General features: G+C 41.1%; 1 protein-coding gene across 1 annotated transcript; it reads right to left on the bottom strand.

Moving 5' to 3' along the window:
- Positions 1–286: 286 nt before the first annotated feature.
- Positions 287–27,276, bottom strand: tpcn2 (two pore segment channel 2). Its single transcript, XM_080761083.1, has 25 exons — positions 26,806–27,276; positions 23,390–23,445; positions 23,219–23,295; positions 21,614–21,791; positions 21,036–21,152; positions 20,167–20,273; positions 19,838–19,910; positions 19,479–19,578; positions 19,215–19,280; positions 19,036–19,100; positions 18,660–18,751; positions 18,336–18,417; positions 17,047–17,136; positions 16,572–16,691; positions 16,326–16,385; positions 15,642–15,770; positions 15,238–15,287; positions 13,066–13,168; positions 12,533–12,604; positions 12,171–12,241; positions 11,374–11,473; positions 10,823–10,905; positions 2,176–2,257; positions 1,759–1,850; positions 287–1,511 (listed from the first exon to the last, which is right to left on the bottom strand). The coding sequence occupies exons 1-25, from the start codon at positions 26,975–26,977 to the stop codon at positions 1,433–1,435; spliced, it is 2,316 nt and encodes a 771-aa protein (XP_080617209.1). The 5' UTR covers positions 26,978–27,276; the 3' UTR covers positions 287–1,432.
- Positions 27,277–27,602: the final 326 nt, after the last annotated feature.

The following is a 27,602-nucleotide window of genomic DNA, read 5'->3' as shown; positions in this document are numbered from 1 at the left end:
GTTGTGCCTCGGTGATGGCTGCGCACGGGGCGCCCGTCCGTGGACTTGTCTATAGCTGGAAGCCTGGAGGAGAGGGGCAGTGACTTGGCCAATCACTGCTGACCCGCCAACTGGAGAGTGTAGTGGTTGAGGGTTGAAACACTCTAAAAAGGTTGGAGACCACCTGATGACCTCTCTTCCAGGCCAAGGCATCCATTAGAAATGGATTATATTTGCATCTTTGATGTATTTACAAACAAACATGCCATCACATAACTGAGAACAAATGTCTACAAATTGTGTGATACATTTATTTACACTCGTTTCGTGGGTTTTCTTTTAAACAACAGCAAGGAGTTTAAAATATTATCCACATTATAATCATTGTCTTATGTTAACTAAGACACTGTAACATATGTAACTGTACCATGTATTGCTATAAAACATCACAGTTACTGCAAATTGTACAGAAAAGGATTAGGGACATATCTGACAAAATAAGTCTTATATTAATTACATTTCTGAGAGGAGGTAAGAATTACAAGATTAAATCATGTAATTTACATTTTTACATGAAAATGTCCACTTCTGTAGAATTTACATTTCAATATAAAAAATCCACTGTTTTATTTAATCACTGACAAGACTCCAGTTGCATCTTTTAGAATAAAGTAACATTTTACTTTGAAGAATACAATGCATACTGTAGCTACTGTACAATGACAAACAAAACAAACTCCTTGAACAATACATACTATGTGCACCCAGAAAACAAGGCGTTTGTGCCTTATATTAGTGCACTATGGTATAACCATTTAAAGGAAAAGGCAGAATTCAGTTAGTCCATGTAGTTCAAAAGAATCACAATTCTGTAACTGCTCCCAATAAATTGAGTCTTCATTACTCTTTTAACTTTTTAACTTGACGGTGCCTCACATGGCTTATGTCACCTTCAGGCGGTGCGCCCCCGACGGAAAAATGGAGTGCACCTTTTTCAGTCTGAATGGTTTTCCAACCGTACTGTGACATATACATTGATTACATACAAACATTTGAATCCTGGTAAACACCACAATTCTTATCTTACAGTGTACAGTCCCTTCAAACATTCGTTAACAAAGAAATCAATTGTATTCATGGATATGCATTGTCCACAATTCCATTGAAAATAAAATTGACTCCTAGTGAATTTACCGTTAAAACGTGTAATAAAAATGCATTAAGTTAAAAAGACATAGACATTTGACAGGGCATTGGAGTGTGTGTGTGTGTGTGTGTGTGAGAGAGAGAGAGAGAGAGAGAGAGAGAGAGAGTGTGTGTGTGTGTGTGTGTGTGTGTGTGTGTGTGTGTGTGTGTGTGTGTGTGTGTGTGTGTGTGTGTGTGTGTGTGTGTGTGTGTGTGTGTGTGTGTGTGTGTGTGTGTGTGAGCGTGCGTGCGTGCGTGCGTGCGTGCGTCACCAATGCAAGTGTAAGTGTGGGTGTTGGTGGAGTTGACTAAGTAGTTCCTCTTCTGTTGGCTCTTGAATCTTCTCTCTGAAGAGAAAACAACCAAAGAACAAGCTAATTATTAGAGTAGTAATTAGGATGTGTTTATCCACTTCTTTGTTTATTACTCATTTTGAAGGGCTGCTATCCAAAGCACCCCATTCAGAATAACAATTTCACAACATTGACTTAAAAATAAGAGTACTAATAATAGTAATAATAGCACTAAAATTATTATATCTACAATAGTAGTAGAGATTGGACAGGAACAAGCAGTGAGAAAATATCAACGTACTTAAATATGTGCTGGACGGAAGTGTCAAATCTTGTCTTCTCCACATCTGTGATAGAACAGCTGTGACTGCGGTCCCACTTATAAATAAAACTCTATTAGGAAAACAAGGCAGAGGATTTATTATAGGTACAGTGCATGAAGATGTACATAGTATTGTCTAGTGACTCTAGTCTGTCTGTCTTTCTGTCCGTCCGTCCGTCTGTCCGTCCATCCTTGTGGTCCTCTGGCATTTTTACTACTGTGATAAAATGAATTATCTTTGGAGCCAAGTCAGATTAATGTTCATACAGTAACTGACATCGATTAATGTACACTGTTAGAGTGAGAATGTGATCGATCTATCCAATGAGCATTGAAAATAATTAGAATTATTATTTGTGCAAGCATCTGCTACTAGTGTATAGGAGTCTACTGTACCTCTAAGATGAGCGCCACAAACAAGTTGACCCACATGACTGAAGAGGTGAGCCACCAGCACACAAAGTACACCTTGGACCACCTGGACGAGGGAAGAGAGCAGATACAGATCGTCATAATCCTCAGCAGAAACAACACCTGAATATGAATTATCAACCACTTTCCTCATTGAACAAGGGCACAACATGAGAGCAGCAATGAATGCTGGTTGAGTCTCAGTTTGCTGGCTGGTGCCGCTCGCTGCCACCCTCAACATTAGGCAGCGATTCAGAACCGATGCAATCGATGCAGTCACACCAGAACATGCTCTCGACTCCCAGGCTCCAAAACACGCACACTGCTGTCCGGGTGTGGATTGGAACAGCCTACCAGAGCATGTAGTTGACTCCATCACAGACAATGGTCAAGCCTCTTCAAGCCTTTAAACGCAGAGTTCATAGACACTGACTGTTGAGCTGCAGTGAACCGTTTGATTGGCCAATGGATATGTATCTTATCTTACGTGGCTATTGTTCACAATTGCATGGAAATAAAAAGAGAGACATCGAATAGGAAGGATGGATGGGGAATGTCAGAACAGATCAGCTCCATATATGGAGATCTAAGGGTTTGAGGTTTGAGGTCAGATGTAGAGTTGCTGGCCAATATTGATGACATCAGGGATCTCCATGCCATCCCTTTTTTTTGAACTTTGTTTTTATTCAAAAGTTTTTTTTTTTTTTCACCAAATAATAATAATAATGAACAGTCAAACAACAATACAACATATCCATGAAAACAAAAAACAGAAGAAACAAAAAAAAAAACAGTACATGAAAATAAAAGAAAATGAAAAATAAAAACAGCTTGATATAACTAAAGTTCAGCATTTTCCAAGTTGAGTTAGGCATGAGGAGAATAGCTGGAGACATGACTCACAATACATACATAAAAGCATTTTTTTCAGACACAACAACCACTACACAACACTTTTCCAGACCCAACAACCTCTACACATATATTGAAACACCCAGATACAATATCACAGAAGTCCATCTAAGTATGAAACTGTCCATTTTTAATTGTAGCCTTGCGGTCATTTCTTCCATTATATAAACCTGCTTCAGTCTCTGCTTCCATTGGGTTATAGTAGGTGGCTTTATTTCCTTCCAATTTACTGTTATCATTTTCTTAGCAATCAGTAAAAGTATCCTTAATATGTAACTCCATGCACGCACCTCCTCTGGTATAATACCAAGCAGACATATCTCAGGACCAAAAGGAATATTCAACCCCAAGCATTTTTCGATTTCCTTATTAACCTTTTTCCAAAACCCTGCAATTATTGGACAGTCCCAAAAAATGTGTGTATGGTCCCCGATCTCGCCACAATTTCTCCAACACAGTTCTATGGATGGTGTTTTCACATACGAGGAGATGACCAGAGGAGTATTGAAATACCTAGTTTTGAGTTTCCAATCGAATTCCTTCCACATCTGGCTATTTATTCCCTTGTGGCAACTTTCACACATATCCTCCCAGGTTTTGTCTTCAATGATTATATTTAGTTCCAATTCCCATTTATCCTTAATGTACCATGTGTTTTGAGAAATATCATCCAGCGCCTTATATAAATTGGAAACATGTTTTTTGGTAGGGAATCTTTTTTCTGCAATACCAATGAAGTACATCTCAATATCATTTGGGATTTTACTAACCAGCTCTCTCTCTCTATGATCTGTGATATAATGTCTTATTTGGAAGTACCTGAATAAATCACTTGAAGGGAGTTTAAATTGCGTCTGGAGTTGAGCAAAGGATTTAAAGATCGTTCCTTCAAATAACTGATTTATGGTTTTAAGCCCCTTTTCAGCCCAACGACTGAATCCAGTATCGCTTATGGATGGCAAGAAATCAATATTACCCTCTATTGGCATTGCCCTTGAAACTGACCCTGGTCCCCACAATGTTTTCTTAACTGCTTCCCACACCTTTAATGTATGTTTTATCCATTCATTTCCTATTTTAATTTTGTTTTTATCAATTGTTTTTTTATCAAGGAAGGGTAGTGTTGACAGAGACACCCCTTTCATTGTGCTCTGTTCTATTTGGTTCCAAACTGTCTCTTCATCATTACTTATCCATGCTACAATTGCAGTCAACTGAGCCGCCCAATAGTAGTGCTTTAGATTGGGAAGGCCTAGGCCTCCCCTATTTTTTGGCAAGAGAAGTGTTTTGAGCCTTATTCTGGGCTTTTTATTTTGCCAAATAAATTTAGAAATCATTCGGTCAAGCGCCTTGAAGGTGGAGATGGGAACTCTGACAGGCAAGGACTGAAACAAGAACAGAAGTCTAGGCAATACATTCATTTTCACCGTTTCAACTCTACCCAATAAGGAGAGAGGGAGAACATCCCATCTCCCCATGTCATTTTTAATGGCTCTAATTAATTTTGTATAGTTTGCCTCAAATAATTGTGTAGGATTTGGTGTAATTACAATTCCCAAATATCTAAACCCTTGTTTAGACCAACGAAATGATACATCATTGTTTAATTGTGTAGGCCAGGACCCAGAAATCATCATAGCCTCTGATTTGCTTTCGTTAATTTTATAACCTGAGACAGAACCATAACTTTGCAGGCACTGCATGAGTGGGGGGATAGAGAGGATTGGATTTTTTATGAAGAGCAAAACATCATCGGCGAATAGCGCCACCTTGTGGACAAACCCTCCACCATCTGGAATGCCTTGGATTTGAGTATTTCGGCGTATAGCTTCAGCTAAACATTCTATGCTGATTGCGTAGAGAATCGGGGATAATGAATCCCCCTGTTTTACGCCCCTCTCAACCCTGAAAAAATCTGAACAATGACCATTAACTCTAATTCTTGATTTGGAATTATTATATAACAAATTAATCCAAGAAACAAATTCTTCTCTGAAACCCATTTCTTTCAAAGTCTCTTCTAAGAAGAGCCAATCTAATCTATCGAATGCTTTAATCCCGTCGAGGCTAAGAAGCATCGAAGGGTCCTTATCCCTTGCAGCTATTGACTGTATGTTTAATGCTCTCCTGATATTATTTGTCCCCTGTCTTTTCCATATGAAGCCCGTTTGCTGGGGGGAAATTAGTCGTTTAATGTACTTTTGAATTCTGTTCGCTAATATAGAGGTTAGTATCTTGTAGTCCACGCACAAAAGACTGATTGGGCGGTAACTAGAACACTGTATGGGGTCTTTTCCTTCTTTATGTAATACCGTTATGATGGCCTCTGACCATGATTTTGGGGGGTCCCCTGTTGATAATACAGAATTATATAATTTGCATAGCCTGGGAGAAAGTTCGTTTGCAAAAACCTTGTAATATTCCCCTGAAAAACCGTCTGCTCCTGGAGATTTATTATTTTTTAAGTTGGAAATGGTTTCCCTTATTTCCTCCTCAGTGATGCGTTTTATTAGTTTGGATGATTCCCCCTCTGCCAATTTATTTAATTCAAGGGGTCTCAAGAATTCAATAATCTTTTCTCTTTTAAATTCTTGTTCTTGGCCCTTGTATAATTGTTCGTAAAATTTTGCAAAGGCATCCGAGATCTGTTTAGGCTGCGTTTCAACCAGGTTGGTTTCGGGGTGTCTGATTTTAGCCACAGCACGACCAGATTGGGCCTTCCGGAGTTGAAAGGCCAACAACCTGCTCGCCCTATTCCCCATCTCATAATACTTTCTATTAGTATACCTAAGTGCCCCCTCTGCCTTGTATGTTAATAGCTCATCTAATTGTTGTCTGGTTTCTTTTAATTCTTCCAGTGTTTTCCCATTCCCAAACTGCTTGTGTTCTTTTTCTAGTCTTTTTATTTTGTTTTCCAATTCTTGTTGTTTTGCAAGCCTTTGCTTTTTTATTCTTGCCCCTATAGAAATAATCTTCCCTCTGATTGTGGCTTTACCCGCATCCCAGACTACTGAGGGTGAAACAATCCCATCATCATTTATAGCGAAGTACTCCAGAATGGCACCCTTTATTTCCTCCTTAATACTAGCATCTGATAATAATGAGGCATTAAGCCTCCAGTACTTTAAGTGGTTAACTGACTCAAAGCCAACTTTCATAGAAACTGGGGCATGGTCTGAAATAGTGATCTGTCCAATAGTGCATTCTCTGATACGAAAAAGATCCTTCTTTGACACACAAAAGTAATCCAACCTAGAATAACTGCCATGTACTTGGGACATAAACGAAAAATCCCTTTCATTTGGGTGAAGATGTCGCCATGCATCTACCAAGCCTAACTCTCTCATCATGTTTGTTAAAGCCATGGCCTTTTTGGATAAAGTTTTTGTTGATGACGGTAGTTTATCCCACTTATTACTCAAAGTACAATTCTGATCTCCTCCCATGATTATAAACCCCTCTCCTTTGTCTGCAATTAATGCAGCAATCTTTTTACTAAACAGAGGGCAATCTTCATTCGGGGCATACACATTCAAAATGGTGACCTTTATGCCTCCCAGTGTCCCAACCACCATTACATACCTGCCCTCTTTATCCTGGAAGGTTTGCTCATTGCTGTAATATACGGATTTACTGAATAAAATAGCCACTCCTCTCTTCTTTCCACCTGCATACGACGCTCCATACACTTGATCTACCCACTCTCTTTTAAGTTTTGTGTGTTCGATCTCAGACAAATGAGTTTCCTGAATCAAAGCCACGGAGCACTGCATTTTCTTCAATTGACTAAGTATCTTTTTCCTTTTTATAGGGTTGTTGAGACCCTTTATATTGTAGCTAATAAAATTTAAACCTGCCATATTTTTTGCTTTTCATTTTGACATGCCTCCTCTCCTCACCACACAAGCCCAACTCTGCCCCATAAACACACACAATGAATTTAAGCTGTATAAACACTGAGTCCCAACAGTATGTCAGGAAAAAATCAAAACAACAAACAAAATTCCCCATAGAATGCTCCAACCCAAAAACCAAAACACACAATAACACCCCTTGGAACATCCTGGGTTGAGAGTAGCTCTCAGGTTTTGCACAGAGTGCAGCTGCAACGGGCCACCTCCTGGTGTCGCCCTCGTCCCATTGCTCGATTCGCATATCTCTTAGAGCATGCATAGGTCCCCCTCCTCTACCCCCCCTAAAACCTATCTGAAATCAAGAAAAGAGGAATACTAGGGATACTTAGCCCCCCCCCCCCCCCCCCTCCCTCCCTCGGCAGGCACCCCCCTTGATGATACTAAAAATAAAACCATATTGAGGATATTCCCATGTCTCTCTGTCCCCAAAATACACTTGTTACCCAACATATATTTGCATGATTGTTATTAATAACTAAACCTAAATAATACCTCAGTATTTAGCCTGCCCCCCCTTCATATATATTATTCACAAATACCACTTAAATCAAAATAAAACAAAAAAAACAACTTAACAAATCCTTGTGGACTTACTTCCATTTTTATGCATTTCTATCTGCCCCCCCCCCCACCCTCTCCCAAAGCATTCCCCTATATTCAAATAATAACCTTTGCCTTAGTTTTTTTTTTTTTTTTTTTACCTTAAGTTCTTATTACACTAACAAATGTTTCAATTCGTCGCAACATCCCTTCAGATGATACTGACCTCCTGGACGTTCATAGATGTGATTCAGAATATCTGGATACCTCTCTGTCCTAGACGTCCCTGGCTGGAATACTTTAATGTCCGTTGCTATTCTTGGTCGTCGTCTTGAATGGTGGGTCTGTTGTCATCTGGATTCAATGGACTGCTTTTTTTTATGGCTCTGATGTCCTCCAGGTTCAGCTGACGGCTTCTTCTTTTCCCTCCTTGCGTCTTCCACCCGTCTTGCGCCAGCTCCCTGTCGAACATGTCTTGTTCCTCTGCATCCACGATGATTTCAAACTGCTTCAGTGTCTCTCTAGCATCCAGTAATGATGGGAAAACCTTCTCTCCGGTGTCCAAGAAGATCTTTATTTGGGCAGGGTAGATGGTGCGGGCTTTGATTTTCTTATCTTTCAGCTTTTTAATCACTTCCCACACTGCCTTTCTCTTTCTTTGTAGATTCTGTGAATAGTCATGGTCAAATACCACTCTTCTTCCCTCATACTGGATGTTTCCCTGTGACCACGCTTGCGCCAGGACTGTCTGTTTTACCCCATAGTCAAGGAAGCGAATGATTATGGATCTCGGGGGTGCTGTCGGCTCTTTCGGTTTGGGTACGGTGGCCCTGTGCACTCTCACAACCCTTACAGACAGTTCTTCTTCTAATTGCAAATTTTCACACAGGAATCCTTGAATAAAGCCAGGCATATCGTTCTTTTCTGAGTTTTCTTTTATGCCATACACGCGGATGTTGTTTCGACGTGACATATTTTCCATTTGGTCACACTTAGCAGCTAGGCTGGACTCTCTTTTTAGCAAGTAAGCTAATGCTCTGTCATGTAGCATGCTCCGGTCTTCTGCGTCACTTACTCTTTGCTCTGCCGTAGCGACTCTCTGGTCCAACATGTCCATCCGTTGTTTTATTTCAGTCATGGATGCCTCCAGTCTGCCCAATGAAGTCTTTGTGTCTCTATAAAAGTCACTGTTTTCAGCTCGTAGCTTCCGCAGCTCTGTTAGCATCTCCGACTCCACGTTCCCTCCAGCAGCCATGGCTTGCGATGGTTCCCCAGTTAGCTTTAGCTGCGTTAGCTTCAGCTGCCTTGTATTTGGTCTTAATTCGGACTCTTCTGTGTTTCCTTTGCCCGAACTTTTAGTAGTCTTGCCTTTCACCATTCTTTGACGACCATTTCAGTATATTTTCGTTCTCATTTGTTAGGTTTTGATTAATTTTAAGGCTATTTTGTAAATAGGTTCAGCGGAGCTAGTCTTTCACACGTCTACCTCGGTCATGACGTCACCGGAACCCCCTCCATGCCATCCCTGATGATGTAACGTGCTCCATCCCTGATGATGTCATGTGATGTCACATTCCCGACCAACCAACACACTGACGGGAAATGCACGATTCCATAGTTAATTGCGACCTCCGGTCGCAACAGATACTTCTGTCTCAACATTATCTCCTATATGTATTTGTTGTAGCCATGAAATTGAGCAGTCTTCTTTATGTTTATGAACAGTTGTTTTCTGTGTTTAAAGCAAAAATCACACCCGTGTGAAGTGAAATTTTCCCTTCATTGTCAATGGCGTTTACAAAACAAACATTGAACTAAAGACAAACATTAAACCTGTGTATAGGAGGTGCTAGAGCATCAGGTTGATGTAATAGGGGGCATAGTCCATATATGAGTATGCAAGGCCAATGCTTGTCTGTAGGTGTGGATTGTATGGATTGTCGTTTCTATAAACTATGGTGTCCATCAACAATATACTGAAATGCACAACAGTGTGATAGTGTAGTGTGCCACAAAGTGCTTCATCACAGCAATAAAAACACAAACGCAATAAAAAGCAGTAAAAGATTATAAAAACTTGTCTTGTCTTGTCGTACGTTTGTCTTGTTTTTGTTTCAAAACTTGATTCAGGTTATGTGGTTTGTATCAGTGTCGCTTCCATAGCATAGGACTATGCAACTCTTTATTTTATTTTATACTACCACAATAATTTGTGTATGGTGCTCACAACATTTTTATATGTACATGTTATCTCTTTGATATGTTCTGTATGGGTGTGTCACACATGACATATACTGTCATTATTTGATTTACTACCCTGAATCTTGAATAAACAAAACTGTGGAAAAAAAAAAACACAGTCGGCGGGAAAAGTCTGCGCTTCGGTGCCACTGAAATGTTGTGACGAGCGGAAATCATTCAGCCCAGCTTCGAGGTCAAGTTGTCGGCCGTGAAGCCAAGGAAACACCGGTAGTTTGGAAGAGACACAAGCCAACTTCCAAATGCCTGTGGCCGGGAGGTGAGCTCTGCAGAGCGTGCAGTAGCTGTCTCTGCTCTGCTGGCCGTGCAATCTGGCTGCAGTGTGTGTTGTCAGACCTGCTGCTCTCCTCTCACACTCGTTCTCAACAATAAAATAAATACTGTCTAAAATAATTACAAACCTATTACTAGGCCACACAAATAAACAACACGTTCACATAAGAAACAAAAACACAAGATACCTCCGTTTCGCACAATGCATCGTGTTCTTAATGAGTTTGTACACACCCACACAAGGAGGACGCACCGCACCAGCGAGGGTCAGTCAGATAAGCAAAGCAAAGAAAAGTTCTTTGTTTACCCAGGGAAGTGGACTAAGCTCGAGATGCTTGTTTACAGCCACACCCTGCTCATAGAGCATTTTCATGGTAGGGGTTCAATGCCTTGCTCAAGGGCACTTCAGCGGTGGTAATTTCAACGTGCCGGTCTGGGGATTCGAACTGGCGACCTTCCGGTATCAAGACCGCTCCTCAAACCGTTCGGCCACCGCTGCCTCAATAATTAGATAATTAGCTAATTATGTATGCGTGGAGTGAAGCTCATTTACCGGCCACAAAACATATATTCATGTCAAGGACCTCCAATATTTACAACAAGTGACTTCGGCGCTAGCCGTGGAGGGAGTGTGAATTGACTTTTATAGAGCCTAACTAGAGTCGGGTCGGGGACCATTCCCGAACCAGCTTTCTTTCGGCCCTAAATAGGAGTATGAATGAATGGGCCCTTACTCTGAGGTGTATCTGCTGTAGGCTTCCAAGAAGGCCTGCCAGTTGTTGACCACCATGACGTCGTAGAGCAGAATGATGGCTGCCTGGAGACACAGATGAGAAGACCAGTGTTCATTTTGACAGCAAAGTCTGATTTAGTTTTAGTCATAGTCTTTTGAATCAAATGTAATATTTTATTCACCTGTAATGTTTTAGTTTCAGTATAGTTTCAGTCGACTAAATTTCATAAGATTTTAGGTCAACTAAATCTTTTTCGTTGATTTTGTCGTAAATTCTGATTTTACTGGTTGCATGCTGAAAATAGCTGATCTGCTATTTTATCAGTGTAACACCTGAGTGCAACAAAATATACAATGACTTTAGTTCTACTCCATAACATTTTATCTAGTGCTTATTTGCTAATTTAGTCTTTGTCATAATAGTTTAGTTTTTATTTCGTTTTCATCTGTGAAAAAAGGTAGTAGATGAAAAAGTACACGCACATGTACATGACAGGGCATTGAGAGCCCAACAAAAACAAACAGATAAATAAAAAAATAGCAGTCACTCACAGCAAAGTCATCAAAGTTGTTGGGCCAGTAGCCCAATTGTTCATAAGTCCCACACTCCATGCTGTAGTTAGAGACCTCCATGGTAGAATTTGAGAGAACACTAGTGAAACACAAAAACACATACTCTGAAACACAGGTTTTACAGGTTGACAAGAGAAGACAAAGTTAAACAACACCAGCCGACAGGTCTATTGATATTGGTCTATTTCCCTGAAACCGGTTTTGCCGTTTTTTGTTGAAAACAAAGGCGACTTGCCGTTCCCTAGTACAGGGGTGAGGCCGGGGGCTGCCAATGTTTCGTATGTTGATTTTTTCTTTCTGCATTGAATTGACTGGGCCTGGTCGCTATGCTTCTGGAGGAGAGTCGTGAAAATCTGACATACCACTTCCCAATGCATTCTGTACCTCTTTCACTAATAGTACATGTATACTACTATAATGTATTTGGAAAGTGAAGGATCGCACTCACAAGATCTGTGAGTTTTTATTTCTCCATATGCACTAGAAATTAACAAATGTTTGTTCGTTTCTATAGGCATATTCAGAAATAAAAACTCACTGATCTGGTCACTCTGAAACAAGAGAAGAGAAGAGAAGAGAAGAGAAGAGAAGAGAAGAGAAGAGAAGAGAAGAGAAGAGAAGAGAAGAGAAGAGAAGAGAAGAGAAGAGAAGAGAAGAGAAGAGAAGAGAAGAGAAGAGAAGAGAAGAGAAGAGAAGAGAAGAGAAGAGAAGAGAAGAAAAGAGAAGGATCAATGTACTGCAGTAATCAATGCTCAATGTTCAGTATATTAGTATACCTCATTGGTGGGGGTTTGATGGCTCCCTCAAAAAGCCAGATTCCAAACACTGCATACGCATAGTAGACCACCTGCAGTATGAGAGAATAGTAGGAGAATATCTTTCTTATTATGTGTACAGACTGTAAAAACAACATAGCCATATGTATTTGAATCAACTAATTCAAATACAAGTGACATTGACAATATAGCCTATCTACAAGTTCAAAATGCGTTGCATTGTGTGACTTGTGCGCTTGTAGATCTGCTATTTTAACCTAATATTCACCTACACCTACATCATGACATGAGCAAAATAAAGATTGTGGTTCATTTGCTTCAAATGGTGTATATATGTTATTGTTTATGAATAATGTACTCACCACCAGTATTCCTGCAAAGGCGCGGAGGTTTTTCACCAAGTCTAACAGGGTGCTCGCAACTAGAGCCATGAGCTGGAGAAGGAAACAAGCCACCACCACAAGGCAAATAAACAGCATGAATGTATGTTTATTTGTTTATCAATGATGCACTAGTACATGGCGACTTGAGCTATCTGCTCTAAGCGAGAAGGCATGATGGTACAGCTGGCTTTAATATCATAATGCTCATAAGTAAATCCACAAAAACGACACATGTCAAGGAATAAATACACACATTGGCAATCTGGTTTTGACGGCCGTTTTGTTTAGAAGAACTATAAGACCTGAAAATTGGGCTATAGGATAACACATTTTTTATTGAACACAGTAGCGTGGAAACACCTCCCTCCACTACTGACACATATTTACAGGAGCATCCACAGTAACTGACCATGTAAGTAGCACTTCATAGCTACACTAACCAGGTGCATTGTGATGGGTGTTACATCATCATAAGGCATAGACCATGTAATAATAATGCCCATCCTCCCTACCTTGATATCTGGGATGATACGTAGGAAGCGGAAGACAATGAGCATATTGACCAGACGAACCATCTCCCACAGGGACACGTGACTAGCAGATTCTTCTGGATTCCTGTTGCAGGGAGAGGAAAGGTCATCATGTCATGAGCCTATATGTGGCATGGGCCTGGATAGTTGGCCAGTGGGCGCCCCATAATGTTATTATTTTGATCATGAGAAAATAAAACGTTCCATTTACAGATCTAATATGACGTTGTGTTGTACTGAGTCATTGCAGACTCTACAATATACACAAACAGCCCAATTTAAATAGTTTCACAATTGCCTTATGACTCAACTATTGAACTTGGAATGTTTGATTGAAAATTGTATTAACATTATGCATTATGCAGTTATTATGCAATATGTTGCCCTGTGCTCTTATGTGATGTGTTTGCCATCTTATTGAATACACAGTAGCATACTTGTCTTGTTAGCTTACTTGACAAAAACGATTATTTTCCTATCTTTTTTTTTTTTAACCTTTATTTAACCAGTAAAAACCACATTGAGACTGAGTCTCTTTTACAAGTGTGACTATCAAGCTAGAATACGTCTAGGCCCTAGTGTATTCAAAGCTAGTGACTAGGGGCAACCAAATGTGTAACTGTAAGTCAACGGTTCCCAAACTTTTTGGCCATGCACCCCGTTACATCCTGACCTAGCTGACACCCCCCCCCCCCCCACATGGAAATTTAAATTGCATAAGCTATATAGGGATATACATTTCCTATTTATCCACATATATGCACATATATGAACCTGAATATGGCTTATATACTGTATGCAGCATAGGCTATATTCTGCATATACTTGCCATATATTGGCATAATATGTTAATATATTTAACCACTGTGTAAGTCATACACTGTGTAGACAGTAACGTTAGCTCTGGTCCATAGCCTTCTACTGCTTCTACGATTCTGCCCTGCGCAGTAAGGCTATGGGACTTTCCGTTTTAAATCTCAAATCGAAATCAGACCAGCCTCTCCTCTTTGGCGTAAATAAAAAGAACGTTTATGCTACTCACCAAAACAAAGGCGGGTTGTGTCATTAGAAAGCCTACTTTCCTTAGTGGACGCACTCTGAGCCCCCCACCACACGTATAAACGGTACTTTTTGGCCAGAAAGGGATTTGTTTTCACCGGAGGAAAAATATTCTCTATGAGGCAGTTCTCTGGGCAATATCAGTAGAGGGCGCAGCGGAGTAACTAAAAATATCTTTTTTCCGGTGGAAACAAAATCCCCTTTTGGCCAAAAAGTACAGTTTATAGTGTGGTGGGGGGCTCAGAGTGCGTCCACTAAGGAAAGTACGCTTTCTAATGACACAACTCGCCTTTGTTTTGGTGAGTAGCAAAAACATTATTTTTATTTACGCCAAAGAGTAGAGGCTGGTCTGCATTCATGCGAGCAACGGAAGTTGAGAGTAACATAGCTCTAATGCGCGCATTAGAGCTATGGACCAGAGCTAACAGTAACGTATGAAATAAGAACATGGCAACAACACATCTACTTGTACTGTGCCAAGGTAAGCAAAGCAAAGCAAAGTTCTTTGTTTACCCAGGGAAGTGGACTAAGCCAAGGACTTGTTTACAGCCACACCCTGCTCATAGAACATTTCATGGTAGGGGTTCAATGCCTTGCTCAAGGGCACTTGATGTATGTATATATTCAGACACTACAGTCGCTGGAATTGTTGATGTAAAATATGACCATGTCAGACTAGGAGGGGAGGAATAACTTCCTCACTAACATGTTTCCTTGCTTTTTATTAATGAAATGCCACAGCTGTTGGTTATTTCATTTGCATAAGACATTATTCTTCATACTTAATGGTAAAACAACTAAAACATACTGTGACAAAACCAAAAGCTCTGTCTATAGCTCTATCTGTACATAGTTGCCTACTTGGGTATCTGGTACCGTTTGTTTTGCCATTTCTTTGTTTGCCATTAGTACCCTCTGGTGGACACATTTGAGTGACATACAGTTCATAATACAGATTAGTGTCACTTTGCAAGCACAACAAATAATAATAATCGTAGAAGTTGCCCAAAGAAGGCTACAAAATAGCATAAAATAAAACATTCAAAAATGTTTACCGGTATTACGCATAATAAACTGAAGGATATTTAAACCTACCATTTAGAAAATGGAAGCCTGTAGGTGGCCAGAATTATGATCTGGAAAGTCTAGGGGGAGAAAATGGAAGGAGAGTAATAAATATGAATCTGTATGCCAGAGTGATTAAGATGAAATCAACAAATAATGTATGATAACTATATATATAGATATAACTATAAATATGATATCATTTGTTATTTGTTATTTGGAAATGAGGGGCTGTTCCCATAATATGATCCAGAGGTTTACAGTGAATAAAAGTCAAGCACACTGTTGACTGATGACAGACAGTAAAGAGTAAGACACAGTAAATACTTTTACAGTCCCTTTGGATTAAGTTAAATGAACACTGTGAGAACACTCAGATATAATAGTCATCTGTCCCTCATCCTCTAGAATGGTGAATGTAGTGATAGTGTTACCAGCAGCAGGATGGTGAGGAGGCCATCAAAGATGTTGTTCCTGTAGGACACGTATCCCTTCCAGCCGAAGGCAAAGATCTTCAAGGACATCTCCAACAAATAGCAGAAGATGAAGCAACAGTTGATCACCTGAGAGAGGGTTAATAAGGGTTATCCTCGGTTAACGTGTGATTTAATTAACATGGTCAAAAACTGGAGTAAAATAAATCATACAGTTTTTGTTGAATCATGAGGTAATTTCAGCAATGTTGCTCAAATGGTTAGACTGGTTTTAACCACTTTGACCCCCAGGGGTTCGTACTTGGCTTCCTCCCCTTTTTTTCTTCTTTAACTCTACAGGAAATCTCTTAGAGTCTTGTGATCTACAAGCTTACAACGCTGCAGCGCTTTTTTGAGCTTGTAGATCTGCTATTTTCACATACTGTTATGTTATTTAACTTGAACTCTGTAAAGTGACTGTACCTAAACCATTTGAATAGAAGAGAATAGAATGTGGCGGGCCGGCCTGGTGGTCCAGACGCCTGAGCTGCTGGTCCGGCTAGGCGCGGGTTCAACCCCCGATTCCAACGACCTTTGCTGGGTGTCGCTCCCCAACTCTCTCCCCCCAATTCCTGTCGCCATACTGTGCACTATCCAATAAAATGACCCCCCCTCCACCCAAAAAGAAGAGAGATAGCTGCCTACCTCCATGTAGTAATCTTTTCTCTCTGCGATGGACTTCTCTGTGTTCATCACCAGTATAGTCTGAAATGCACGCGCGCACACACACACACACACACACACACACAGAAAACACAATGTTTGATAGTTGAGTGTCATTTTGTATGGTGTGTAAGTCTATAATCTACAGGTATATATTCCTGCGTGTGTGTGTGTGTGTGTGTGTGTGTGTGTGTGTGTGTGTGTGTGTGTGCTACATTGCAGACTTACACATATGCAAATGACATTGATCAGTGCCATGGCGTTGCCCACGAGAGTCACATAGTAATGACTGAAGATCACCTGAAGTTTCTGCAAGACTGGAGACTCATACTGAGGTAGGGGAGGATGCTATTGTGAATGGATACACACACACACACACACACACACGCACACACACACACACACACACACACACACACACACACACACGCACACACACACACACACACACACACACACACACACACACACACACACACACACACACACACACACACACACACACACACACACACACACACACACACACACAATACATTCATCCACACCACCACTTGATGTTAGGGCTGTCTGTCACGATTATGAAATAGTCTATTTCCACTATTTTTGGAAAATGATTGAATATTACAGTATATGAACATTTTTCAACATAGAAATGAATGATCATGACGATTATGTGAGATATGTGATTATATAAGTGTACCTCTTTAATGCGGTCCTTGTCCAGCTCGTCGAACAACTTCCTGAAGTCCTCCCGCTGCATATAACCAACGTCTGAGTGATTCTGCGCCTCCTGGAAGAAGAGGTGAACAATCAGCCAGGCCAGGGAGGGACGTGCACACACATAGACATCAAAGGGGACTTCAGGCCCTGCGCTTTTACCCTGTAAAACAACTGCCCTCTCCAGACCACAAATTCAGCATTTACTATGGTGGAAGAAATGCAAATGCCACTCCTTTCCATGCCATACCGAAAGGCAGCATTCAGGAGAATATATCTTTTCCCGAAGTCTCCTGAACTTTGAACGCACCATTTTACGCTGAACTAATTTATTTCAAAATCCATGTCGTACACCGCATCACCAGTAGATAAAGAGTGCTGGGTTGCTTGCAGGCCGAAAATAGCTGATCTACAAGCCCTCAACGTGTTGCGCTGTGATGCGTTTTTGTTCAAAAGTGCACTTTTATGAGATTTCAGCCCCTGCCTCTCTAACATTCTCTGCACGTCCCTGAGGCAGGCACAAAGCACCGTGAGTGAATCAAGGTCCCCAATGCCTTTTACAATTTAGAGAAGGACTGCACACACTCTTTTGAGTGCTCCCAAAATAATTAATTACAAAAGCAGTCAAGAAAACACACAACGTTGGCCTTTGTCAGGTATACTCAGGTTTACTCACTCGGTATACTTGTGTGGGTTTTCTTTTACAGCTTTGGTAATAAATTATGTTGGGAGGATAAAAAACGGTGTGCAGAGCACTGCAGACTGTGAACCTCCTGACCACTAGCCATTTACAGTTTAGGCATTTAGCAGACGCGCTTATCCAGAGTGACAATAAGCAAGACACATATTGTACATCAAATGCAGAGAGACAGTGTAGTGCCTTAGTAAACAAGGATCACAGGTAAACCAAGAATTGTACAAAATGATACCAGGTAAACAATGAACCATATGAGCATATGTAATACATACAGTATGCTCATATGGTATGTATGTATACATCTTATGTATGTATTGTGGTCAAGACAAACAAGCCTAAGCAACAAAAACATGAGAACAAATGAACAACGTATGTCTGCAGTCTGCACAGGTTTATGTCCTGAAAAGGAGTGGTTTTGGACATACTGTAAAAGCTTTCCACCCGACAGTGATGATATACAATAACACAATCGCATAAGAGACCCACATGCCTAAAGGGACACACGTCTCCATAACAAAAAGAAGACATTATTGTGTTAAAGCTATATTGTGTTTTCATGTGGTTGTGACAGTGACCTTGACGATGGCTTGTCTATAGAAAGACTTCATCTGCACCATTGCCATCACATGCAGCACGGCTTGCACATCCACACGCTCTCTAGAAGGAACACAGCACACAGTCAAGATCAAATACACATGTATACCAGGCCTGTCACAATTATTACATAATAATCGTCTTATCACAATTATTTGTGTTTAGCTTACAACGCGTCACAAAGTGACGCCGTTTTATTTTGTCCGCTATTTTTAAGTATAAAAATAATGAATGTGTAATCGTGACAGCCTTAAATACCACATGGAATGCTGTGCGTGCGTGCATGCGTGCGTGCGTGAACATACGTGTCTGCACGGCTGGCCCCCCGGCAGCTGAGGACTTGAAAGGCAGCCCTGATTCCCAACCGCCTCCTGATGATGGACGTCTGCACTGACATCTGGACCGCACCACAGATAGAAAGACAGACAGGCAGAAGATGGACAGACAGGCAGAAGATGGACAGACAGGTAGTCAAGAAGATAGAATGTAAGATAGATAGGCAGTGAGTCTGACAAACAGATGCCGGGTGTTATAGGTAGATTAGTAATAGTAACCATGTATTTTACAAACAACTGCATCAATCATAAGTATCCATCTTATTGGTTGTAACTGAAAATGTCATATCCCCGATTAGCACAAAGTCCTCTCAGTTAGGTTTTCATTAGTATATTTAAGACTCACCAGAAGGTATCCTCTGAATTGATTATAGATGATAGCTGTGAGTAAGTTCATTAGGAAGTAGGTTCCTGGAAGAAAAGAGAATACGTCTTCTAGAAAAGCTGGATTTCATAGCTTAAATATTCAGGATAGTGTACGTTTTCCATGCTGTGTGTATCCACTGTTAAGTTATTAAGGCTTACCGAATACACTGAACATGACGAAGAAAATGGAGTAAGCTCTGTTTAAGGTGTAGGCAGGAATCATCACTATGACAAGAAGGGAGAAGGAGATTAATTAAAAGATGGTCACTCAAAGTCTTAAAGCCTTAATATGTAACTTATTCACGAATACATAAAAAATGTTGTCCAATCTGAATGATAGAACAATATGACTTATACAATTAGGGTGGTTGTAATCTGTCTCCCTCCTCTTCTATTGAGAGAGAAGATATGACGTTGCATTACCATCAGGGTTGTTGGCGGTGGTGAGCAGCACAAGCAGTGATGTGAGGGAAACAGAAAAGTTCCTGAAATACAGCTCCCATTCCCCGTTCTTCTTTGGGTCCTGGATGGAAAAGAAAGGAGGAGTGTGTAGCTTTGAAACACTGGGATGCACTCTGTGTGTGTGTGTGTGTGTGTGTGTGTGTGTGTGTGTGTGTGTGTGTGTGTGTGTGTGTGTGTGTGTGTGTGTGTGTGTCTACAATATGACTAAAACTAAATTAGGTTTTATTCAAAGGACTATTATATGACTAAAACACAAAACTTCTGTCAAAATCAACACTGGTTCTCAGGTGTACTGTGTATTTATCAGGGCGGAACCTCACCTCTGTTTTAGCAAACAGCAACATGCCTATCATTGTAAACAAACAGAGATGGAGCGCCAACAGTAGGATCACACTGGAGAGAGAGAGAGAGAGAGAGAGAGAGAGAGAGACAGTAATGAATAATAATAATCCATCCTGAGTAACATTTTATCACTGATGAAAGCCAGAGGTACAAGGTTTGTTTTGTTGCCATAGTTTCTAAATTCTATTGAAACTAATAATACATATAAATCCTTTGGCATGTGAACATCTATTTTGCGTTAAGGTGCAAATGATGGTGGTATTTACATGAAAAATAATAATAATATCCCTGGCATTGGGCTGGTTACCTTGCTATCTCAGGCAGGGTCCTCTTGATACACTTCAGTGTCTTCTTCATCAGTGAAGAGTTTTGAAGGAGGAAAAATGGCCTAATGAGCCTCCGTACTCTCAGTTTCTGGTGCAGAAATGTAGAGCAAAATTACTTTTAGACTGTTCTTAGAGTTCTCATAAATAGTACCTTACTAGACAATCACTGTTCTCCCTTTACACCTGCACCCATACCCTGTGATGTGCTTCCTGATCCCCAAAGCCATGAGTATTCAATGTACAGTCTATAGAGGGTATGCACTTGCATAAAGTGAATGGCAAATCGAGTGGCAAATCGAGTGACAAAGTGAGTTTAATGTGCTTTATCATAGTTTAATGCAATCAAATTCAAGTTTATGTTTGGATATATGGGCTGTCAAGGCCAGAAAGTCGTTTTTTGCCAATCAGTAGACGTTCCTACATAACTTCCAGGTTTGATGATGAAGTCACGTGCATACCCTCTATTGGAATGAGGATATGAGTGATCTACTAGTAAAGGGGCGGCGGTGGCTCAGAGTCGAAGTGTCCTTGAGCAAGACTCTGTCTGAACCCCTAATTGCTCCCGATGAGCAGGTTGGTGCCTTGCATGCTTTCGCCGTCATAGGTGTATGAATGTGTGCATGAATGGGTGAATGTAATGCACAATCTATGAAAAGCGCCTTGGATAAAGGCGCTATATTAATGCATCGTTTACCATTTAAAGGATAATGCACTGGGATTATGAGGGGGGGGAAGCACGACAGTGGGGTTTTACTTTAATCGTTCATTGGAAATGTTTTTAATTATGAACCAGACCACTATATGAATTCCATTATTTGCTAAACAAATAAAGAAATAAATGTGACCTCACCTCATCACAGACCATGCTGACAGACAACGTCCAATCAATGACAGAGACTGAGATGACCACACAGTAACCTATCAGCCATTTGCTCTTCCTGAACTCCTCCCAGCCAATGAGATAGCTCTGAGGATAGGGCACATCAAATGAAACCAATTCACAGATCACGAGGTTAATGAAGGAAATGGACGACAAATACTGTTGATGTGGTTTTGAATAATGTATGATGTATGATACTGGTTATATATATTCAGAGGCGAGGTACAAAAGACAAAACTTAAGCTGAATAATGGTTAGTGGCTGTGTGCATTGGCACTGCCCTCATGATTCAATTCAATTACGATTCACCAGGTAATGATTCGATTCGATTTAATTCCACAATTTTCTACATTACTGCAGAACATGGCAAATATTCAGTCAATACAAGCAGTCAGATATAATGAACAACATTTTATATAATTATATTATATATAATTATATTTAGACTTCGATTATGTCACGTTGCTTTGAATTGTGCGCGGCCGAATGGCCATGACACCACTAACCTTGACCGCTAGGTCCAGGGAGAAGATGATGACACCACTGACCTTGACAGCGAGGTCCAGGGAGAAGATGATGAGGCAGATGATCTCAATGCTCTCCGTTACGCCGCAGGGGGGCTCCCACGCCGGGGTGCGGATCCTGGGGTCCGAGGAGTAGGAGAGAGAGGACGGGCGCTCGACAAATGCCACCAACAGCACCACTGCAATGGCCATCCCCAGGCCCCTGAGAGGAACACGTTCATGATGGATGGTCAGGTTGGTTCAAGGGGGAGGCATACTATGGTCTGGCATACTATGGTCTGACGGAGCATTGGTTCGAAGGAGCGTTGGTCCGAGGTGTGTTGGGGGTCGGGAGAGGGTTGGGGTTAGGTTTGGGTGTGCTGCCCCGGGGGAGGTTAGGGTTAGGGTGAGGGTTTGAGGTAGGTTTAGGTGTGCTGCCCCGGGGGAGGTTAGGGTTAGGGAGAGGGTTGGGGTTAGGTTTAGGTGTGCTTCCCCGGGGGAGGTTAGGGTTAGGGTGAGGGTTTGAGGTAGGTTGTCGTTCGGACCAATGCTCCGTCGGACCAAACACATGAACCTGGTGTAACACAAGGGTGTTTTATTTTCATTCCTTTATATTTACAGGAACTAAGAAGCACACAAAGTATGTCACAGTTTGACAGTTATCTGTACCTATCAATCATTGCTGCATATACAGTGTATGTTAAATAACAGTGTTAAAAAGCTCTATATTGTGATCGTAATCATGGCTGTATAGAGTATTTGACTGTTTGTTCAGTAACGGGGGAATCCAAGTCTTTCCAGCTCTTCAGTAAACATGGTGTTCAGGTGAGTTGCCAATGTCAGCCAATCAGGAGAGAGTACCCGTTTATCTGATTCAATTTTATAGAGTTCCATTTCCAGATGTTGTCGTATCTTTGTTATAACTTCCAATATCACTTGTTTAATATGCAATAAAGTTCCTTTGAATTGAAAACGTCTAATATGTATCCTGTGTGAGTTCTCTGTCATGACTGGATACAATTGGTATCCAAACCTGAAAAAGTTTTTCTCTATTAGAGACTAACACAATGAACCTCACAGTTTGAAGATTTTCAATATAGCCTCTATATACTGTTTATCTGCAATACATCACAATACCTCTTGTTCCAGGTGGAATTGAAAGGTCTATTTTAAGGTTTTGAGGTAGAAAGATTCAATGCAAGTTGCAAGATTTGATAATCCAATATGGCCATCTTTGTAAAAAATTGTCAGCGTTTAATTAAAGGACAAGGATTTAGGGACAATGCACATTAATGAACATGAATTCAAATCTAAATGTGCCTGAGTTAGCCAGTGTTGGCTAATTTTCATCTTCAGTCCCATGCAGATATAAAATACAGTATTTAACAAAACAAGACTGAACCCAGAAGTATTGAGTAGGCTACTCTGCGGCGCTTTAACGAAAATGTCATCTGTAAAGTCTGACAAGCAAATTCAGCGAGGCTGCGCAAAGGGCAAGTTGAGCAATTACACAGCGTAAACACAGCAAAAACAGCATACACACACACACACACACAAACACGCACGTGCACGCAGCACGTGCACACACACACACACACACACACACACACACAGGTGGGCACGCACACAGCACGCACTGCGCTTACTTACCATTGGCATAACCTTGAATAGTACCATCGATAGAGGCGGAGTGAGCGGACATCTACACGGTGATTGATCGACCGATACTGTATAAAACACAAAACAACAAGTGATTCATTTTACCTCACAAAAATGGAAAAATCTAGCAGTTGTTTATATTATGAATCATCTCACGGCTACCTGTATGGCATCTTCGATGAAGACCACGGCTTGCTGGATGTATAGGGCCTCGTCTTCTATGGATAAGAACAGCAGAAGCATGACCATCAGACAGGGTTTCAGTAAGGGAGGCAAAAGAGACCTTCTCAGTCTCTTGTCTCAGAGACTGAGACGCGGTATGCTGTGTATGACTGTATGGGACTATTTTGACTTCACACACATATATGAGGCCTAATGTGTACAATAGAATATACATTATGCACCTGAGTGGAATAAATATTTGTGGACACCTGGGGGCAAGTCGTTGGCTATGTTTAGCTTCAGGAGACAGACAGTTCAAAAGATAGTGTTGTGCACATGCATATGTTATGCTATGTGATGTTATTAACTGTTGTTCAGCACTTTGTAACGCATGTTTTAAAAAGTGCTATATAAAATAAAGTTATTATTATGGATCAGTTGAGGACACAGTCATGGACAAGAGTGAAACAGGAACTGCAGGATGACATCAGTTGGGGCGTGCTGCAGCTTGTACAGTGTTAGTTGCCAGGACTTGATGGCGTCATTAGTTGCACTTGGTTGCATTGAAAATAGCCAATCTACAAGCTCACAAAGCGTCACAGTGAGCTGCGATGTGTAGATGTGATATGTATTAGACATAAATAAAAGACCTCAGTCTTGCACATAACAGTAGATAAATATCGTTGCTGTCGGGAGCATAAATCAATGCTATTGAACACCCTTTACTGACTGTGTGTTGGTTAAAACAATATTGAACCAATGAAAAGTATTAAAAAGTGCTTTGGACAAAACCTCTTAACTCCACTGGACCCTCAAACTGTATGCTAAAACAGCTAACTCCACCACCTCTCCCCCTCTCTTGACAATAATATAAAATCACAACACCAACTTTAATGAGGCACTATTGCTTTGTTTTCAAAATATACGGTTTTCTTCATTTACTGGAGAAAACTAATCTGAAAAAAAAAAAACATTTTTGAGTTAGGCGGTTTATTCCCAACAGCAGAGGTACAGTATGGCATTTGTTAGAATGGAGTATAAGCACACGGGCATGTGTGATGAAAGCACTGTGAGAATGACATGGTGACATCACAGGGCTCAGTGCCTGCTCAGCAGACTGATGACCTGGATGTGGAAACTGTCCCTGTAAAAGCAGGCTGACAGAGCTCGACTACAATTCCAGAGATAAACTGACAGGATGCAGTAAGAAGGCTGAGTTCTGCAAAAGAAGCACCAGGCGGAGAAAGAGAGAGACGTGTTGATCCTAATGGGGTAGACAAATATACAACACTAAATAGAATAGAATGACTACTGCATGTGTTTCGCAGACGTCTGATGGCTTTTGTTACTGCCATTTCTTGAATGACCATGATTTTCCCCCTATAGCAGTTACTTAGTTACAGACATGATGAGTCAGCTCTGGCCTGTTTTCCAGAGACTATATAATGTCATATCATACACGTCTCACTCCTGGATGTGTCATTTTGTGGTCGGCGCTAATGACAATACAACACCTAAAATGGTTGAAGACCCCAAAAATGGTCTGGCTCTGTGTATAGAACATACTATAACAAACTGCTATAGTGTGAGGTAGTCTACTGTACCATTAGACCTTACAGTAAAGCAAACCCACAGTGATTTAGAAACGGTGCTAAATGATCATCTACATTCTACAACTTCTCATTTATATTACTGATTGGAACACAGGTCGTCTGTCTGTACGTGAAGTATCACTGCCGTGTGGTCTAGTATTATAGGTTAAGTGTAATAGTAATACACTAAATACAGATATCATCTTGCTACCGTGCACGCATGCACGCACGCACGCACGCACGCACGCACGCACACACACACACACACACACACACACACACACACACACACACACACACACACACACACACACACACACACACACAGACAGACACGACAACTGAGCACTAGGGACAACTGGGAACCTGGAAGAGTGGACACCTGGACGACTGGGCACCTAGGGACATGTGGGCACCTGGACGACTGGGCACATGGTTGTAAGGAGGATCTCCTCCACCCACTGGTGCAAAAAAATATTATCTGGAGCGTTTTGATTAATATTATGTATTCCAGCACTTGCACTTCTTCTTGGAACTATCTTCTTTATAGTCTTTTCTTAAGTGGCACAGCATCATGGATTGGAAACGGTTTGGCATCAGATAGGCCTGCAGTCTCTCCAAGTTTCCTCTAAAGTATATTGTGCTGGTTTAAACACGAAAACTATACTGCTACAAAAGTGTTAGACTGTAATAACTTAACAGTTACGGTAGGCTACTCTGTTGAATCAAAAACGATGGTTGAGTGTGCTGCACTGAGTAATGGGGACCTCATGCCTCCATCATTGTCAATATTATGGCATGTGTACTGTGTGGGCTACAGAAGTCATGGGGGTTACAACCTTGGTGTAAACCCACCTCTTAATGAAAATACCCAGTTTCACTTTTCAAATATTCCTTTTCAATGAGCAGACTGGATTAAAAGTGTTAATTCGGCTTTTGTAGAGAACCCAGATGCCTTGTGCCAAGTAGCCTACATGGAACAAAAACATTGTGTATTGTCATGTATGAGGTTCATACAAGGAATTGTATTGGCATCTTGGTATCTACGGATTCTACGAAACCCAACAACAAAGCATCCAATTTCGCAAGATTTCAAAGTACATGATAATGCAACACAATACTTCCCATTCACAACACAGAAAAGCTGACCAGACTTTGGTCACCAGAGCTACTCAAAAGCAATAGTGTCCATTATAAGAAAATCTCATGGGTTTTCAAGACGTGTGATTATCACAAATTATTATGAATGAATATAGAATAGCCACCTTCACACACCCAACAGTAAGGAATTGTGAACTTGTGAGTTTGAAGGCCAGCCTACACCAATGAGTCAATAAGATAGAGGCATGAGGCATGACTCTAAGTGACGCTTTAAATAAAGAATATAGTCATCTGTAGATAAAACAATGCGCTCATCTTTCTAGAAACATATATATTTCAATGTAATCTTTATTTCAGACCCTGACGCAATTATACAACACAAACATCAGCTAACACTGCAATGGTGAATTTGCATGATGTGTGTGAGACAGTCAGTCAGTCAGACAGTCAGTCAGACAGACAGACAGACAGACAGACAGACAGACAGACAGACAGACAGTCAGACAGACAGTCAGGATGGATCGAAGGGGGCTAAGGGATTTCATTGTACTATCTAGTGACTAGTCCTATAAACTCAACTCAACATATTTGCTTAGGAGTGCGATATATCAGGCAGCAGAAACGCAAATACCTTTCACCTGTCCGGACCGGTATGATGACGCAGACGAGACGTAGTAACCTCTCGACTACTATAAAATAATTCACCTTGACGACTTGTCTTACCCCCTTCGACAGAGCATGCGTCTCGGGCGGCTGAGTAGGACAGACGTCTGGTCCTTGGGGATGATGTTGTCCCTCGACCTGACTGTCCTTCATGGTCCCAGCCATGCTCCGAGGATCCGGAGCCGTAGTCTGCCGTCTCGTTGTCGCCGGCCAGTAGACCCTCTGTTTCCATCCAAGACCTCTGCCTGCCTTCCTTCGGCAAAACCGAAACCGACCCCGAGATGTCTCAAAACTATAGCGTCCAGCAGCCCAGCCGAGGTGGAGTTAAATCAGAAAAGAGTTTGTAGGAAAACATAGCCTGATCTATTAATAAACATAAACAAACATCTATTTAAGTTACCGGCCGGGTTGAGCGGGTTCGGATCATGTCATGTGTGAGGCGGGAGCTGTCCACTCTAGATTTAATTAAAGTTGACTGTCCAGTAGTAGGCTGCCGAGTTTCTGAACTTTTTTTGACGAGCATAGGGCGACGGGCCGCCTAACCTCGAATGCGAAATGTGTTTTTAGGAAACGTCGTGAGCTACTCCTCCCTCTCTAGTCTAGGCTGTCAGGACTCAAGTATCACTTTACATACACCCCCCGCTGGCTACAGTGCACTAAATCTGAGTCAGTGAGTGCAGTGGTTCTCTGCAGTGGTTGGGGGGTACCAGATGACAGTGAAGTGACAATTCATTCAAGGACCTTTTAATACTAGAAACTAGAAATAGAAAATGTTCAAACATTGCAAATTATCAAATATGTAAGATGGAATATCTTTTTGAAATAGCCGATCTACAAGCTCACAACCAACGCCCTGC

This window comes from Protomyctophum bolini (assembly GCF_963924005.1).
Source record: "Protomyctophum bolini genome assembly, chromosome: 1".
Lineage (NCBI taxonomy): Eukaryota > Metazoa > Chordata > Actinopteri > Myctophiformes > Myctophidae > Protomyctophum > Protomyctophum bolini.
Note: the sequence above shows the minus strand (reverse complement) of the source record. Positions and strands in the feature narration are given on the sequence as shown.